This window comes from Marmota flaviventris, chromosome 5 (assembly GCF_047511675.1).
Source record: "Marmota flaviventris isolate mMarFla1 chromosome 5, mMarFla1.hap1, whole genome shotgun sequence".
NCBI lineage: Eukaryota > Metazoa > Chordata > Mammalia > Rodentia > Sciuridae > Marmota > Marmota flaviventris.
This window is the reverse complement of record NC_092502.1, coordinates 61,693,514-61,712,335: the sequence shown is the minus strand read 5'-3', so window position 1 is coordinate 61,712,335 and position 18,822 is coordinate 61,693,514. Positions and strand designations below refer to the sequence as shown.

At 43.4% G+C, this 18,822-nt stretch overlaps 1 protein-coding gene across 2 annotated transcripts in view; it reads right to left on the bottom strand.

Annotated features, from left to right (window-relative positions):
* Positions 1-18,822, bottom strand: part of Pde6a (phosphodiesterase 6A) — a 70,214-nt gene that overhangs the window by 24,894 nt on the left and 26,498 nt on the right. For both annotated transcript variants that reach the window (XM_027949327.2, XM_071612246.1), the window contains 5 exons: positions 15,773-15,837; positions 9,043-9,109; positions 4,894-4,941; positions 2,349-2,498; positions 1,705-1,848 (listed from right to left, as the gene is read on the bottom strand). In XM_027949327.2, the coding sequence (XP_027805128.2) occupies positions 1,705-1,848; positions 2,349-2,498; positions 4,894-4,941; positions 9,043-9,109; positions 15,773-15,837 (474 nt within the window). The remainder of the gene's footprint in view (positions 1-1,704; positions 1,849-2,348; positions 2,499-4,893; positions 4,942-9,042; positions 9,110-15,772; positions 15,838-18,822) is intronic.

The following is an 18,822-nucleotide window of genomic DNA, read 5'->3' as shown; positions in this document are numbered from 1 at the left end:
GTGCAAGGTAATTTTTTTTTCTAATTTTTATTATTTTTTTTCCAGTACTGGGGATTGAACCCTAGGGTACTCTACCACTGAGCTACATCCCAATTCTTTCCTTTTATTTTATTTTACTTTTTAATGTGATAGGGTCTTTCTCAGTTGCAAAGGCTGGCTTCTGACTTGTGATCCTCCCACCTCAGTCTCTCCTGTGGTTGGGATGACAGGTATGTACCACCACCTCCAGCCACAGAGTCATTTTTTAAAAAATATGCACAACTGAATTAAATAATGCATGTAAAACACTTAGCATGGTATGTGGCACATAGTATGCACCAAAATAAAATAATGCTGCTAATATTTTTATTGTTTTAATTACTGACTGAGAGTAAGAAGGATTTGGCCATGATCCTGGCACTTTCTCTCTGGGTGACTTCTCTCTCTGGGCTTATTCCCTAGATGCCAGAGGAGCAGGGAACCTGGACCCAGTTATTTGTTTCTGATTTCTTGGCCCAGAGTAAAATCTGTTAGCTTTCAACTTAGGCTAAACCTCCATACATATCCATCATTTGACTGAAACTTATGAACTGAGTCAAGCTAACCATGAGGAAAATCATCCAAACTGGATATTTTGTCCTCAGAATTTATCAGATATTGGTATTAAATGATCAATTTGTTACATTATTTTCACAGCTTAAGAAACTTTCTTTGAGAATACTGACCTATGTTTTTTTCAACTTGAGAGGTCTATAAGCCAAGGTCTTGGGAGCTTGGCTGGGCATCATAGCCAATACCACTTGGCTAACTCAGTGTACTATTAAGACCTTGGTCTCTTTAAGACCAAAACCTCAGGAACAATGAATCAACAATTCTCACATATCCTTGAAAGCATTTAGTCCAATTTCCCACTCCAGGGAGCAATGTTCTCTACAGCATCCCTGATACATGCTATCCAATGTCTATGTGGATAACTCTTGTGTTGGGGTGCTCATCACCTCCTGAGACAGCCCATTCATGAGAGAAGTGGAGAATTTATTCATTATTATGATAAAGGTTAAGTGAGACCTATTCACAGTCTAGGTGATTTGGGGACAAGTTCTTTCCACTTTGGGGGCCTTGATTTCTTCATTTTTTACAATAAAGATAGAAATCTTTATCCTGCCCATCTTATGGGACTAATAACTTGAAAGCATCAAAAAAGAGCCCAAATGTGAATTTGCTTTATAAACTGTAAAGTGATAAGGACTCCTTATTCATTATGAACTACTTCTTTGCACACCAAACTTTTCTGTGACTTTCTTGGGTCTTCTGTGAGCTAACCACAGAGTGAGGCTCTGAGAAACTGACCATGGTCCATTGGTCTATATCAGATAAGGCTTCTTCTCATATTAGGGGCTATGTTGGTTGATCTTGTCTCCAGTACAAAGTCAACACTGGATTCAGTGAAAAGTGGAGTTTCTAGAGCTCTTAAGCCAGGGTCAGGCCCCAGATTGAGATAACCCTGCAAGGGATACCTGTCTTCAGGCCACAAAGAGCTGTTAGTACGCACCACCTTCTGGGGACTCATCCATCCGTCATCTGAGGGCTGCCACATCTCTGTGCTAAGCTGGAGAGACATGACTGAGCAAACTCACACCCAAGCTGTGCCTTTGTGGACTTCAAGTCTCACTTCAACTCTGCTAGTCTCTACTAAGGTGAAATCAAGTAAAGAATATTACGCACCAAGATTTTCTGAATTTCTTCATTGTCACACTTTACATGATATTTTACAATGTCTTGGAAAATATCCTTCCGATTTTCAAGTTTGTTCATAGACTCATAGGTGTCAGGATTCAAGACAGACCAGCCCAGGAATTGAGTCAAAGACTGAAAAGAAAGAAAGGAAGACTCAGAGACAGAACACCCAGCTTTGATCCTGACTCTTAGAGCAAGACTCCCTGGGACTCTCTTTACTCAGCTATAACAGGGGTTGTGCGCGGCCCACAATGCAGAGCTGTTGTGAGGACAAGGTAAAACAATGGTGTGAATGCGCCTTCTTAAAGCACTAACAGACATTAAGCATCATTTTTATGTGTAAGAGCTTCACAAAAAGGGACTCTTCTTTGCCACATGGGGACAAGGACTATGTGCAAACTCTGTACTTTCTGCTCAATTTCTCTATGGACCTAAAACTACTCTAAAATATGGTATTTAAAAGCAGAATATGGATCTCTCTGATGACACGTGGGGCAGAAGCGAGAGTGAAGAAGATGGTGGTCGAGGCTGCCTCAGGTGGCCTTCCTGTCGCAATGTGCAGCTCTGAAAGCCACACCTGGCCACAAGCAGACTCCGAATCCCAGCTGCAAGGACCTCCCAGCACGCCATACCTCCATGAGGGTCTCGTCCATTTCATCAAAGGGCTTCCCATCTTTGCGATTGTAGAACGTGGCCACCCCAACAATTTCTTCCTTCTTGTTCACAATCGGCATTGAAAGGACATTTTTGATCATCCATCCAGAATCATCCAGAGGCTCTTTCTAAAGAGAGGGGCAGATCTTAGGTTCTCTTCTGGGTCTGGGCTGTATAGGCAGCTGTGATGGACTCTGGGCTGTGGTGTGACCCTGATTGGCTGAGAGGGGTTGGCAAGAGGGTGGAGCTTGTTGGATTTTGTATGGATTTAGTATCAGCCACAGAAGCCTGAGCAAACAGCCCATCTGGTGGAGTGCCTGATACAAAACCAGGTAGCCACGTTGTCTCCGTCCCTGCGATCTCAGGGCTGTAGGTGCCTGGCAGTGGACTGTGTACCAGGGATACAGTAATGTGCAGAAACATGCCAGGGAGTGTAGTTCTCTTTCATATATAGGAGAAAACCACAGGGCACTGGCTGGCTTCAGAGAACAATTCTGGGTCAGTTGTGGTGGCGCACACCTGTGATCCCACTTGGAAGGCTGAGGCAGGAGGATCACAAGTTCAAGGCCAGTCTCAGCAACTTAGTAAGACCCTGCCTCAAAACAAAAAAAAAAAAATAAATAGCTCTGGGGGTATGGCTCAGTGGTAAAGAGCCGCTGGGTTCAACCCCCAGCACTGAAAAAACAAATGCTGGTGGTTTTCATAATTTTGAATGAATCACCTGGCTATATCCTCTAACTCTTTGCCCTTGGCCTGACTTTCTGTGTAATTTTGGCTTGGAATTTTATTTCCTTAGGCCTTGATTTTCCTACCTACAGATGGGGAAGAGTGTGTGCCTTGCTAAGCAATGAGGTTCTTGGTCAGCTGAGGATGCCTGTGGGGAGCCTTGCTTTCATCATTATCAAACAGAGATAACGTGACTCATTTCTAGATTCTATTTTCACTGATTCATCAATATTTACAATGTACAAGAAACCAAGCTACCAGCTGGGGAAACCAAGGCAAGTAAGGCAGATGTTCCTCAGGTGGCTCATCTTCCGTAAAGTAAACCAGCAATGTCACTGCAGTGTGGTATTTTATGGTCCCCTAGGAGCCAGAGGAAAGACAGAAGTCAAGGAAGTAGGTATCTTTCCTGGAGTAGGTATCTTCCATTTCTGAATTGTCAAGATTCTTAAGGTGGTGAGATGATACTTGTTATTTGTATTTGAATAAACTGGAAAGTTTAAAAAAAAAAAAGCACAGATTTTTCTTGAGTGATTTTTATCTCCTTCTTAATTGTGTCCTGATTGCTAATGATTTGTTTTTCTTATGGTTGGTATGCTCAACCCAAAGAACATTGACAAGACATCTAGAGCTGAGGATGTCAAGAAAGATAAGAACCAACCCTTCCTTGATCAAAGAAAGCCAATATTATACTGGCAGAAATTAGTCCAAGGCAAAACTAAGGATAATAAAAAATGAAATAAGGGGAAAATAGTAAGAGAGACGAACTCTCCCTTTGGTATGCCCTTCCAGGCCCTGTGCGATCTGTTTTTTATCCACTTCTCTAGAATCGGCTCCTGCCACACCTTCTCAGTCTCTCACTCAGCAAGTCTCTCACTTGCTGGCCAACGCTATCCCTTCCAGTTATCCATCTCTTTGCTGCAGCCTTCTCCCCTCTCCTTACTCACAAATAATTTCCTCAAGGACATGTTCCTTGATTTCTCTCAGGTCAGGTCAGGGCTCCTGAGAGTTCCTCTCCACATTCTCTATTCTCTATCTTCCTTCCTTCCTTCCTTTTTTGGTACTGGGAATTGAAGCCATGGGTGCTTAACCACTGAGCCACATCCCCAGCCCTTTTTTAATATTTTATTTAGAGACAGGGTCTCACCAAGTTGCTAAGTGCTTCACTAGGTTGCTGAGGGTGTCTTTGAACTCATGATCCTCCTGCCTCAGCCTCCCGAGCTGCTGGGATTACAAGCCTGTGCCATTGCACCAGGCTAGCCCCTACATTTCTACTGACCATTACTCAGGTGTCTCTCTTATGAGCCCCACGAAGACAACCACCAGGTCTCTCTGTTCCACTATGGTAGCCAGAGTAGATTGTGCCAAAGCCTGGCCCAGAAGATGGCTTCCACCAGCATTTCTTACATGATAAAAGCCAAAGCTGAATGGAATTCTAAACGATATTCCATGCACTTTTCAAAAAAGAAATTATACACAGCCACAAAAATCAGAATAAAATTTCATAGAAGTGGTAGCATTTGAGATTGTTACTGAAGGACACGGGGAATTTGGACAGGAGAGGGTGGTGGCTGAGAGAACAGCATAAGTGAAGGTCCTGAGGCCAGAAGGCAAAGAGTGCGAGTGTTGAAATAGAACAAGACCTTGGAATTGGCCCAGCCAGCTCCCTCCCCACCTCCACTGGCACATGGCTTTTTTCCATCCTGGTTTCACTCCATTTAGAGGGCTTCCCAAGGAAGCGGTGGATTCGAATGGAGAAGGAAGTCATGTGACTAAGAGAACAAATCCAAAACGACTTACCTGAAATGCAAAAAGGTCCTCGGCAGGTGCATTCATGATATTGCAAATCTAAAAGCAGTGGAGGGAAGAGGGACTGCCATTAGCCCCGAGGGGCACCTGGTAAAGGGCCTGCTCTTTTCACAAACACCATGTCCTTGCCAACAGCATTCACATTTTTTTTTCACAGGTAGCTACACCGGAGATCCTTTTGGATTATTAAGAGAGGATACTGGAAAGAAAAGTCCCCTTGTAAACCTGAATACTTCTCAGGATTGTCTCCACCTCGAATTATTTCTAAACTTTGCAAAAATTAAGGGTACAAGCTGCCGTACCCTTAATTTCAAGCTTCCAGTCTGAGAGTGCTGCCATCATTTTGCCGTTCCTCTTTTGTTGAGCATTTGGGTTGTATCCAGGTTGCTTTTTCTAATCTGAAACAGTGCTATGCAAAACATATTTGATTCATGTACATTTGGGGTTCTGTTTTGCTTTCTTGGGCAGGAAGGCATTTTTCCTTGGGGTAGAAACCTCAAAGTAGAACAAGAAATGGCAGGTGTTGTAATTTGGCTTCTACATTGCTAGATTTCTCTTCCAAAAAGATGAGAATAGAAAAGGAACCAAATGACACTTATCTGCTCCCTCCTGCGGCTGGCCGCCTTTGCAGTTGGGTAGTGTACATACTGCACCTGCTGAGGGGCGGCTGGCCCTGAGATCCAGCCTGGGCTCTGCTGGCAGAGCCATGCTCCTGACCTCGCTGTAGTCTTCCCTTGAGAAGAGGGCCTGCTTTTACTTCTCAAAAGGCTACTACATGGGCTTGCGGCAACCCTGCCCGTCAACACAGACGTGGACTGTCGGTGTCAGAGGCTGAGCTGCCCAGATCCTGTCCAAGGACTGCCTACTCATTCTATCGTCCTCCTGCCTCTCCTTGGACCTGGTCCGTCCATTCCCATTGTTCTCTCCTGGTCAGCAACCTCTCCGAGGGCCCTTTTCCCTCAGCCCATGAGCCAGCGTGGGTATCTCCCATCCTCAAAATGCTTCCCTCACACAGCGTGGTCTCCATAGCAACCACCCACAGGTACTCTCCCTTTTTCTCTTGCCTTCTCTACCTTTTACTGCACGCCACTTCTCAGTGGACCACATGCTAGTTTCTGCCTCCACTTTGCCACCAAATTTGCTTTTATCTGGGCCACCAAGACCTCTTAATTGACAAATATGATGGGGCCTTCAGTTCTTGTCTCACCAGATCACTGTGCTGCATTTGGTCTATCTGCCTGTCTTTCTTTCTCTTTTCCTTTTTTTTTTTTTTTCTTTCTGCATTGGGGTCTGAATCCATGTGCTCATGTGGGGCAAGTGCTGTACCACTGAGCTACATCCCCAGCCCTTTTTATTTTAGACAGAGTCTCACTGTGGAGAGAAGTGATCTGAACCCCGGTCCCTGATTCCCTTATGGCTGCATTTGCTCTGGGAGCTGACTGTGCAAAAGTGCAGGTCAAGATTCCCCAGTTGCTATGGTAATGCCGGCCAGGGGTGGCTATGTGCAAAGGTGTGTGGCTCTAACAGTCAGAACCTTGGATTCAGACACCAACTCCCGGGGGTAGAGAATTCTGGGCACAACAAGATGACCTCTATGTCTCCCAAGTTTCGCTGCATCCTTCAGACTACCTGCTCTGCTAAAACTGTCTCACAAATAACCTTCTGATGACAAAACCTGTATAATAAATGTGCTGAGCTAGCTCTGGTGTCAAACAAGCCTCACCAGGCCATGGCTTAAACCACCTGGCCCCAGATTTTTCTCTATGTGTGTCTGTTTGTCTTTTCTTCATCCTCTCATCATCCCTCCAGTGTCTGAATTAACTGACCAGACTGGCCTTGAACTCAGAATCCTCCTGCCTCAGCCTCCGAGTAGCTGGGAGGATGGATGTGCACCACCACACCTGGCTGGTCTCTCTCCTTGTTGAAACTTTCTACTTCTTTGGTTTCCATGACTGCCTCTCCTGGGTCTGCAAACACCTCTGAATTCTCCTCCTGCTTCCCCCCTTTACATACACCCCTTTCTCCACCTGCTCTGGAAATTCTGAAATCCTCCAATATTGCACCCTGGGAACCCACTGCTCCTCACATCTCCCTGGGTGACTTTGTCAACACCATAGTTTCAAATACTACCTGGTCCTGATAGCTTCCTAATCCACCCCTCCTCTCTCTCCATAGCGTGGGGACTGTACTTTCATCTACCTGCTGATCACTTGCTCCTGAAGAATGTCTCAATCTCACCTTGTTTAAAGCTGACCTCCTCATCTTACATCCAAACCTGATGGCAGCACTCTCAGTCTGGAAGCTTAAAATGAGCTCTGACTCTTCTCTCTTCCATCCTCTCTGCTCCCCACCAAGGCTAAGTCCTGCTAGTTTTGCCCTCTGGATATCAGGTCAGCCTCTTATCTCCTTTTCATCTTGTCTTTGTTGAATATTGTATTAAAAGAGAACATCTATTTGGTGCCTCATTGTAGCACTACGTAGATGGCCATGGGCAGTGATGACAGTATTCTTCACAGTGACTGCATTTGTTGACATTCTCATCATCCCTTACTTGAATCATTCACTGGTCACTCTGCCTCCAGTCCTAGTTCTTCTGATCCATTTTCTATGGACCTGCCAGCATTATCCTGCTAAAATGAAAAGCAGGGCTGGGGAGGTAGTTTAGTGGCACAGCACTTGCCTAGCATGCACCAAGCCCTGGGTTCAACCTCTGGTATTGCAAACAACAACAATAAGACCCAAACAAATAAGATGAAAAGCATCTGTACTGGTCTCCTGCTTTAAAAGCCATCACCTGTAGATTCAAGTCCTACCCTCTGGACATGGCATCCAAAGCCTTATCTGGCCCCCTCTCTCCCTGTCTTGCTGTCTTAAACTTAACACAGCAGCAACACTAAACTGCACACAGTGTGCTGCTCCAAACTCCTATGCCCATGTTGCTTGTCCATAGTTTGGATATGGATTGAAAAGCCAATATACTAAAGGCTCTGCCCCCAACTCAGGGATCTCAGGAAGTGATGGAAACTATTGGGAAGAGGTGGGACCTAAGTGAGAGGTCTTACGGACATTGGAGGGCGTGTCCTTGAAGGGGATTGTGGGACCCACCGCTCCTCTTTCTCTTCTTTGCCTCCTGGCCATGAGGTGAGCAGCTTAGCTCCACCTTAAGCTTTCCTCCATGATGTATCACCAGAGGCCCCAAGGCAACAAAGCCAACCAACCACGGGCTGAAACCAAAATAAAACTCTCCTTTTTATAAGCTGATTATCTCAGGGTTTTGTTACAATAATGGAGAGTTGACTGACACCCATGAGGTTTCCTCTACCTGGAATCCTGTTTCCTGCCCCCACCTGCCTAAGAACTAATGATTTCAAATTCAACTCAGACCAACACACTCTAGGAAATGAAGACTGGTTTATGAGTCCCCTATTCTGTATCCTCTATCGTGGCTTTATCACATCGCAGTATAAATATCTGTTAATAAAGGCATCTCATCATTCGATTATGAGTTTCAGAAGAGAAACAGTACATCGTGGTCCATCTACCTTTACATCCTCAGAGCCTATGACAGTGTCTGTAATAGAAAATGCTCAATAAATAAACACCTTGCCACAGGGCACCATTGTGTAGTATGTTCTGGGGAAAGGATATAGGCGTGACCAGGACCAAATATGGGGGTGATGTGCAGCAGACATGACCCTAATCTCGGACGCAGGAGACACCACTGCTTCACCCTTGGCCTTAGTGAATGGGGCAAGGTGGGAGGTAAAGCTCTGGAGCTCTGCTTTGTGTGACATGGCTGGAAACAATGGGGATGGGAGGTGGACAATGGCAATTAAGTCTGACATGAGATTGAGACTTAGTCCCTGGGGAGCCTGGTAGACCACCCAGTCATGACTTTGTCCCTGACACATTTGTCAGTGACCATCTTTTCGTCTAAAGATTATTTCTCTGCGTTTCATATTTGCCCAAATGTCAATTCTCTGTTTATCTCTAGGGACCTTCTATCGAGTAAATTGAAAAACAAGAGACTCGGGCTTTGGAGATCCACACTTCCCCCCATTTTTTCCATTGCTGCATCCGAAATCCCTTCATTCTTTCATCTCAATCAAACTTTTCCCCTTTTCAAGTTGTGTTACTTACCAGGCCATTTTGGGCAACATAAGTGGGGAGACCACTTACTAGAGCCCAGTGGTCAGGAGGTGGATTCCTGTAAAGACAAATGGTGAAGTTCAATGTAGGGTCTTTTGGGGACCGAAGAAAAGTGACAACATCCATTTCACAGATTATTATTGACTGCTGAGCAAAAACACAAACCATTACTTTCCTCATGGAGTTAGTAGCTTCATACTATATAGAGAGTTGAAAATTCATCTACAGTGAGCTCCTGCCAGGCACTAGTGACTAAGCTAAATGCTTTATATTTGGTGGAGATAATAATAATATTATAATTTTTGGTACTATAGTTATGTGTCATAAATGATGATGTTTTGGTCAACAGTGGACCACACATATGAACAAAGTCCCATAAGATCATATCATCTAGTGATGTCATAGCCATCTTACTTTGTGTAAGCACACTCTATGATGTTCACACCATGACAAAATTGCCCAGCATTTCTCAAAACGTGTCCCCTTCCTAGCTGCGTGCAGTGGTACACACCTGTAACCCCAGCAACTTAGGAGGCTAAGGCAGAAAGATTGCAAGTTTAAGGATGGGCTCTGGAACTTAGAGAGAGGCTATCTCAAAATAAAAATGAGAAAGGCTGGGAATGTGGCTCAGTGGTAGTGCACACCTGGGTTTAATCTCCAGTACAATAAGCAACTAACTAACTAAATCAATGTGTCTCCTTTCTTAAGTGATGCATAATTTCATTACTTTTTGATTGTTTATTGGGAGAAAAATATGCAGAGAAAAATGCATTAAAATTCATTGAGCATTAGAATACGAATACATATGAAGCCATATAGATGTCAAGAACAGCATTCTCAGCACCTTGGAGATTCCTGACATGCCCCTCCCAATCATAGCCTTCTCCCTAACCCTAAACGTAATAATTATTCTAGCATGATCATTACACTCTTGCTTTTCTGTAGTTGTACCACCTAAGTATGATGTCTTATACCTTCTAATTTGATTTTGCCTGTTTTCCAACTTCATTTAGATAGAATTACACAATGTATAATTATTTTATTCTATCTGGATCCTTCTCCTTTTCATTTATCTTCTTCTTTTGCAGAACTGGGAATTGAATCCAGGGGCCTCTACCACTGAGCTACACCCCTAGTCCTTCATATTTTCTATTTTAAGTCACCCCTAGTCCTTCATATTTTCTATTTTAAGACAAGTTACCTAGACTGGCCTTGAACTTGTAATTCTCCTGCCACCACACCTGGTTGGCTTCTTTTTAATATTGCTATAATTCATTCATTTTATTGACATGCAATTTCCCCATGCAGAACAATAGAACAATTTATCCATTCAAGGGTTGATGGGCATCTCCTCTGCCAATGTAAACAGATAATGTGAACAGTGCCTCTAGGAACACTCCAATAAGTATATGCTCTCAATTTTATATGGCATATTCCTAGGAGTAGAAATACTGGGTCATAAGATGTTCATATCTCAGCTGGGTATGGTGGTGCATGCCTGTAATCTCAGTGATGTGGGAAGCTGAGGCAGGAGGTCACAAATTTGAAGGTAGTCTTGACAACTTAGTAAGACCCTATAGCAAAATAAAAATAAAAATAGCTAGGGAGGCAGCTCAGTGGCAGAGTACACCTGGGTTCAATCCCCAGGATTGGAAAAAAAAAAAATTGTGCATCTCTTCAAAGGTCAAACTGCTTTCCAAAGTGATTGACACTCCCATCAGGGGGAGTTACCTTTGCTCTAAGTCTCTGCCAGTACTTAGTATTTCCATGCTTTTTAATCATAACCCTTCTGGTGGATTCTAATGGTGACACATTGTGGTTCTCTTTTTCATTTCTCTGCAAAATTAATGAAATGGAGTCTCTTCTATAAATGTATTTGTCACTGTGCTGGGGGATTAGCTCAGTGGTAGGGCACTTGCCCTACGTGCTAAGCGAGCGGTCTACTGCTGAGCCACAACCCCAGCCCATTACTGATTATTTTTTGTTTGTGTTTGTGCTTTCTGAGATACGAGGGATTGAACCCACAGATGCTCTGTTACTGAGCTACATCTCCAGTCTTTTTTCTTGAGACAGGGTCTCATTAAGTTGCTGAGGCAGGCCTTGAACTTGCCATCCTCCCACCTTAACCCCCAGCTACTGGGATTACAGGTGTGCACCACCGCATCCAGATTCTGATTATTTTTTTGTAATTGGAATTTCATATTTTTATTATGAGCAAAGGACATTCCCAGTATGATTTCAATCTTTTGAAAGTTATTAAGGTTTGCTTTATGGATCAGTATATAAGCAAATATTATAAACATTGCCTATATGCTTGAAAAAAAAACTGAGTGTTCTATACTTTGGGAGGTTGGGAGCAATGTTCTCTATAGATGCATTAGGTTATGTTTGCTATCTGTGCTACGCAGATATTGTATACTCTGTCCTACTCTCCTCCTAGTGACTAGTGAACCTGTATTTGTCTATATATTCTTGTATTTTGGCCAGTTTTTGCTTTATATTTTTTAGATATATGCAAATTTAGAAGTATAATGTCTTCCTGTATGATCAAAGTGGATTGATCCCTTTATTATTAAGAAGGGACTATCTGGGTGCAGGTTGTGGCTCAGGGGTAGAGCACTTGCCTAGCATGTGTGAGGCATTAGGTTCAATCCTCGGCACCACATATAAATAAATAAAATAAAGGTATTGTGTTCGTCTACAACTAATATTTTTAAAAAGGGACTACCTTTATCTCTATTAATGTTATTCAGTATAACATCTTTTTAAATTTCATATTAAATAGTTTCACCAGAGCTGAAGTGCAGCTCAGTGGTAAGGGCATGCTTAGTGTATGCACAAGTCCCTGGGTTCAATTCCTAGCACTAAAAAAAAAAAAAAAGTATAATATAGTTATGCCAGTTTTCTTTTGGTTAGCATTCATATGATGTATCTTTTTAAGCTTTTATTTTCAACTTCTTTATTCTTATCCTTCCAATAAGTCTTCTATAGCCAGGCACATTTGCACATGCCTGTAATCCCAGCCTTAGGAAGCTGAGGCAGGAGGATCCCAAGTTTGAGGCAGGCCTGAGCAAGTTATCAAGACCCTGTCCCAAAATAAAAAATTAAAAGGCAGGGGTGTATGTAGCTCAGTAGTAGAGTGCCCCCGGGGTTCAATCCCCAGTACTGGACAAGGTATATGGTATTTCATTGTATCTAGGAAGTAATATATATGTGTGTGTGTGTGTGTGTGTGTGTGTGTGTGTGTGTGTAAGAGAGAGAGAGAGAGACTAGGAACTGAACCAGGGCTTCTCATATGCTGGCAAGCGCTCTATTACTGAGATACATCTCCTCTCCAGTCCTTTTTGTTTTGAGACAGGGTCTCGATAAGTTGTCCAGGCTGTTTTTGAACCTGTGATCCTTCTGCCTTAACTTCCTCATAATTATAGGTATACACCACTTTGTCCACTGGAAATAATCATTTTTTAGGAACCAATTTTTTTGTGTGACGGAGAAAGATAAAATGCTGCTGATTGATCTGCGTTGTAGTGCTTTTCACTTGAAATTTTATTTTTACTGTGCCATTCAAGACAACTTTTGTTTCAATACCCCTAGAGCAAAATCATTTTCTTTTCAGTATGGGAGATTGAACCCAGGGGTGCTCTACCATTGAGCTACATCTCCAAATATTTTTATTTAGAGACAAGATCTCTCTAAGTTTCCCAGGCTGGCCTCAAACTTAGGATCCTCCTGCCTCAGACTCCTGAGTGACTGGAATTAGTCATATTACTGTACCCGGTTCATAGCATTGTCTCTTCCAGATACTTTTTTTCTTTTCTTTTGGTGCCAGGGATTGAATCCAGGGGTGCTTAACTGCTGAGCTGCATCCCCAGCCCTTTTTATTTTTTTTATTTTGAGGCAGGGTCTCCCTAAATTGCTTAGGGCCTCATTAAGTTGCCGGGACTGGCTTCGAATTTGAAATCCTCCTGCTTCAACCTCCTGAGTCACTGGGATTACAGACATGCACCACCACACCCAGCTCTTCCTGTTACTTTATGTGGCAATTAAATTCCCTGTGGATAGCATCCAGTAGTGGTTGCTCAACACTAACTCAAGTGAAGTTATATATGCTTATGACCAAGTTCACACATACACAGGCAAAGATAACTACGTGGAGACTGCTGTGTGGCTCACAGCAACTGTACAATATCATTGATTTTGCTTCATAAATGTCAAAAAGTAGAAACTTGTGCCTCTCAGAATCAATGAAATGCAATAGGTTTTTTTCCTTATCCAGTCTGTCAATCTTTATTCTATAGATAGAACATCTAGTTGATTTATAGTTAAAGAAACTATTGCTATATTTGGATTTAAATATCAATTTTACTTGTACTTTCTATTTTTCCTACCTTTCAGTTTTTTCCTAAACCCATATTTGGCCTTCTTTTGGTTAGATGAATTATTGATTTACTGTTCAGTTTTCCCCTCTGTTAGTGTGGGTGGCAAATGCTGTGAGCCATTCAGAGTATTTATCAACATCCTGGCTGTCCTTCTTCTGGGCACATAGTCGGGTTGCACTGTCTATCCCTTGAAGTTAAGTATGACTGTGTGACTAGCTTTGGCCATTGAAATGTGAGTGAGTGGAAGTGATGTGTCACCTTCAGATGGACACTTTACAAGCCAGGGTGTTTCCTCATTTCTCTCTTTCCTCTGGGTTTGAAACTTCAAGGTTCAAAATGATAGCTGATATATCAGCTTTGGTCCCTGTCTGACCACAATTCCATTCATTATAGCTCCAACCACACCCACCAAATGGCAATGGCAACACAGGGGATGGGACAATAAAACTCTGTTGTTTATAACATGGAGATCTCAAGGCCTTGTTACCACAGCACAACGTAGCCTATCCTGCTGATTCAAAATTTATATTAGGCGGGCATGGTGGTGCATAACTATGATCCCAGCTACTCAGGAGGGTGACGCAGGAGAATTGCAATTCACACCAGCCTGGGTAATTTAGCAAGATCCTGTCTCAAAAACCAAACAAAATACTGGGGAATGTAGTTCAGTGGTAGAGTACCCCTGGATTCAATACCAAGTTTAGCCAAAGGGAAAAAAAAAGTATTAGAAACAGAATACTGCCATTAAAAAAAAGTCTAAAATAGGTTACTTTTGTGGAAGGTAATGCTAACAGAGGCTAGTCAGATGTGATGTTTGACAAGTGATGATAAAACATGGGGGAGCTAGTTACTGACCACTGATCATTTCCAACCCAGGGAATGAGTTTAATAAACTTGTAGTTCTAGAAAAGGGGTTAGAAAACAGAATGGCAGATGAATATGCATTTGACAAGGTTAAAAAGAAGAGATGAGCTCAGACCAGAATCAGAGTCAGTTCTTACTCAAGCAGGAATGGAAGATAATAGAAAAAAACTAGAAACAGAAGAACTTGACACAACTTCTCATCCTCAACTAGCAAAAGATAAAAAATCGTTAGTTTTGGTCTGGTGGCCAGGGTACAATCAGCGTTTCCAATTACACCCACAGTTTGAGGATTGGTTTGACGATTAGGACAATATAGAGTCAGTCCCTTCAGGTGAACTAGAGGTCAGGGGAAAGAGACAAAAGGCACGACTCTCTCACAGAGCTTGACTGCAGTCTCAAGGATCGAGCAAGTAAGTTGAGAAAGAGAGCCCTGTCTCAAGACAGCTCTGTGGGTGTGGATCCTGGAACAAGGAGAGGATTCAAATAGATAAGAAGGTGACAAAGTTTTTGCAAATGCTCTGCAGGCAACAGATCAGGTCAATGCTACAAAGGGCTGCCAATGTTTAACTCTTTTTTTTCTTTTCACGGTCCTGAGTTTTGAACCCAGGGGTGCTCTACTACAGAGCTACACTCCCAGCCCTTTTAATTTTTTTATTTTCAAACGGGATCTCGCTGAATTGCCCAGGCTGGCCTTGACTGTAATCCTCAAACCTCAGCCTCCTGGGTGGCTGGGATTACAGGAGTGCACTGTTCAATTCTTCAACAGTCTTTGAGTCCCTGCTACCTACAATCAGGTTCTATAGAGTCCTTTCCTGTCCTCTTCATTATCCTTCTTGGTCACATTTGAAGAGAATAGTAGAAAATAACCTTTCCTTCGGGCTGAGTCACTTTCTTTGCCAGTATCATGCTTTTGCACTCCATTCTTGGACCCCAGAAGCAGCTCCTTGGAAAACTACTGAAAAGTCCTGATCTGCCAGGTGTGGGGGCACACTCCTGTAACTTAGCAAGACGCTGTCTCAAAATAAAATTAAAAGGGCTGGGGATGCCACTTTATGCTAGAGTGCTTGCTTTGCATATGGGAGGCCCTGGATTTGATCCCCTAGACTGTAAAAAAACAAACAAAAGAAAGAAAGACAGGGAAGGAGAGAAAAGAACACACCCTGACTTGATCCCATACACTGATTCCATAAATGGGAAACTGAGGCCCCTACAGCCTACTTATTAACACTGGCTGTGAGCCTGGAACTCAGAACCCCTGATTAACAACTGGCCCCTTGCGACTTGGATCAAATCCCTTCCCCTATCAGGTCTCATCTCCTACCCTGCGTCATTACCTTTCCACAATGCCTCCACTGCTTTCTCTGCCTCTAACCAAGAGCCTGGCTACGTTGGGTTGGGTTGCTGTTCATTCGGGAATGAGTATCCTATGGACGTAGGTAAGGTGCCCACAATTCTGCATGTTTTGAGATGAAACTTACGGAATTACTTTGATGTCTTCTTTGCCATGCAGGATGTAGTCAATGACCTTGTAAAAGTTAATTTCCTGGCAAAATAGATAGAAAAATAGTACATTAAGAGTGAGAGACAGAACTTCAAAAGGAGTGTGACCATGAGACAGACCTTGCTGTTTTTGATGTTGTTGTTTTAGAGGGAAAAGAACACACAGAATTTGTTACATGCCCAGGGCAGGGGAGTACTGGACTCCCAGATCTTGTTCTGTCACTTGCCCTGTGGTTTTCAGGAAGCACCCAGCTTGCCATGCCTCCCTCTGAGGGTGCTCCCTGCTAGCTTCTGGTGATCACTGTCCTCAGCTGACCCTCAGGATTCAGTGTGCTTCTCTGTGCAACCAGCTGACAGTGGGATCTGAGGCTGAGAAGAGGGATGGGAAATTTTCCAAGGGGATCTGAACTTGGAGGGCAAGAAGAAAGAGATAAAGACTGCTGCTAGAGTCCAGAAAAGGGAGGGGAAGGTGAACGGAGGTTCCCATCCATTTAGAATCATAGTTCACCCAGCCAGCCTCCACACAGGGGGCCTCCTTGGCTCTGGCCCCCTTTCTCCTCCACACCTACCATCAGCTGACTTTTTGCTGTGTCATTTCCGTCCTAGATATTTAAATGTAGATACGTGGGTGCAACCCCAGTCCTCCAGGCTCAGAGAATTCCTGACCCAGGCAAGAATGTCTGAATGCCCATTTGGTGACAGGAAAGTGATGATCATGACCTTCTTCAGCCTCCTGCAATTGAGGCCTTGCTCCTTAAAGCCCACTGCTGGTCATGGTGCCGGGACTGAACATTTCCAAGAGGCAAACTTGGACCAACAAAGGCAGAGCTTTTGCACTGCCCCAATGTGTAGGCTGCCCTGGGAGTGGAGAGCTCCCCAGAATAGGAAGCATCGAAGTGGGAGGCGAGGTGACCCCACAGCATAAGGACTGGCATGGAGCTAGGACTCCACTGAGTCGAAAAGACTGGGTCCAGTCTTGGTTGTATGATGCGTGCTCTCTGGCCTCAGTGTCTCCAGCTGTAACATTAAGTTAGTGTTCGAAGCTGTTGCTAAGCAGTAGACCTCTTTCGCCAAACAAAGCTCAGGGTCTTATCACATAAAGTACATAAAATAGAAGCCAAGTTGGATACACAGGTCCTGTAGCTCTCTGTGTTCTCTCCCACTCCTGTTCCTCACCTCCTCCTCTCTGTTTTCTCCTGGTCAAGGCAGCTGCTGCCAACTTTTACTGTTTTTTTGTTTTGTTCTGTTGATTTTTTTTTGGCACTGGAGATTGAACCCAAGGGTGTTTAGCCTCTGAGCCACATCCCCAGTCCTTTTTTATATTTTATTTAGAGACAGGGTCTTGCTAAGTTGCTTAGGGCCTTACAAAGTTGCTGAGGCTGGCTTTGAACTCATGATCCTCCTGCCTCAGCCTCCTGAGCCACTGGGATTACAGGAGTGTGCCACCGTGCCCAGTCAACTTGACTGTTTTAAAGGCAAATGGAAGAGATTAAAAAAAAAATGGACTGGATAATCTTTAAAGTTCTTCCCAGCTGTGACCCTAAGAATGCAGTTGAATAGTTAGCAATATCCCTCCAGATTAAAATGCACATTTCTTTTAAGCTAGTGACTCCACATATGGCAGTGATCCTGTAGATACATCCCCAACTATGAGTGGAAGTATGGTTTGCCCCATCCAGGGGTCTCATCCACACTGCTCTAAAAAGCCTGGAGATTTCTAAGTACATATACATGAATTTGCCATAGTGAATTTCACCTTTATGTATCTCCATAGCATGCAAATTTTTAAAAAAGCAATAAATAAATACAAGAAAGATCAAGAAAGAAAAGGGAACAGAGGATGGAGGCGGAGAGGGAAGGGAAAGTACTGGGGACTGAATTGAGCAAATTTTATCTTATGTTGGTATAATTAAGTCAAAATGAACCCCAATATAATGTATAACTAAAATGAACTAATAAAAAATAAAATAAAACAAAAAGCCCGGAGACAGTTGTGTATCTATCATTAGGAAGGGGATTAAACAAAATTGAGTACAGATGCTTTTCAATCTGTGCTGGATTCCATCCTAATAGACCCATTGTAAGTTGGAAATATCATTAAGTCCAAATGCATTAAATTCACCCAACCTACTGAACACTCTAGCCTAGCAACAGGAGTGTCAGCAGTTTACCTTCATGACCCCGGGGGCTGGCTGGAGCCATGGCACCCTGCTGCTGCCCAGCATTGTGAGTGAATACAATACTGTATGGTGCTAGCCCAGGACAGAGATTCAAATTCAAAGTTCAGTTTCTACTGAATGAAGATCACTTTCCACCATCCTAATGTCAAAAAATTGTAAGCTGAACCATCATAAGCCACGAACTATCTGTGCCCATACAGGGATGATTAGCAATTTTCCAGCTGCACCTGTGCTGATAGTGAAAGATGCCCAGATATGCACTTCAGAAAGCAAGGCACAAAATAGAATCACCACATTTATTGAGGGTGGTGATGGTAGAATATGTACTTCTGAATATCTGGATGTGTGTGTAGACAGACGTTCCCAGAAAGATGGATCTAGCACTGTGGCTGCCTGGGGAGGCTGAACAGGAGGGAGGGAAGCTTCAATGTGTAAGAGTTGAGCTTTTCATTGTGCTCATGTATTGCTTTTTCAATAAATAGTATAGAATTTTGAGGGGAGGTAGGTATTGGGGGTCAAACTCAGGGCCTCGTGCATGCTAGGCAAACACCCTATGACTGAGCTCCCTCTAACTCAAAGCATTTTAAATAGTCAAGTTGCATCCTGTAAATGGTTTTCTAAAAAAGCAAAGATAGTGCCTGTCACACACCTGTAATCCCAGGAGCTTGGGAGGCTGAGGCAGGAGGATCACAAGTTTGAGGCCAGCCTCAGCGATTTAGTGAGCCTCTCAGCAATGTAGTGAAACCCTGTCTCAAAATAAACAATTAGAACCTGAGAAGTAACACAGTGGCATCTCTGGGCTTCATCCCTAGTGCCAAAAAGAAAAGAAAAGATAGTCATGTCATCTG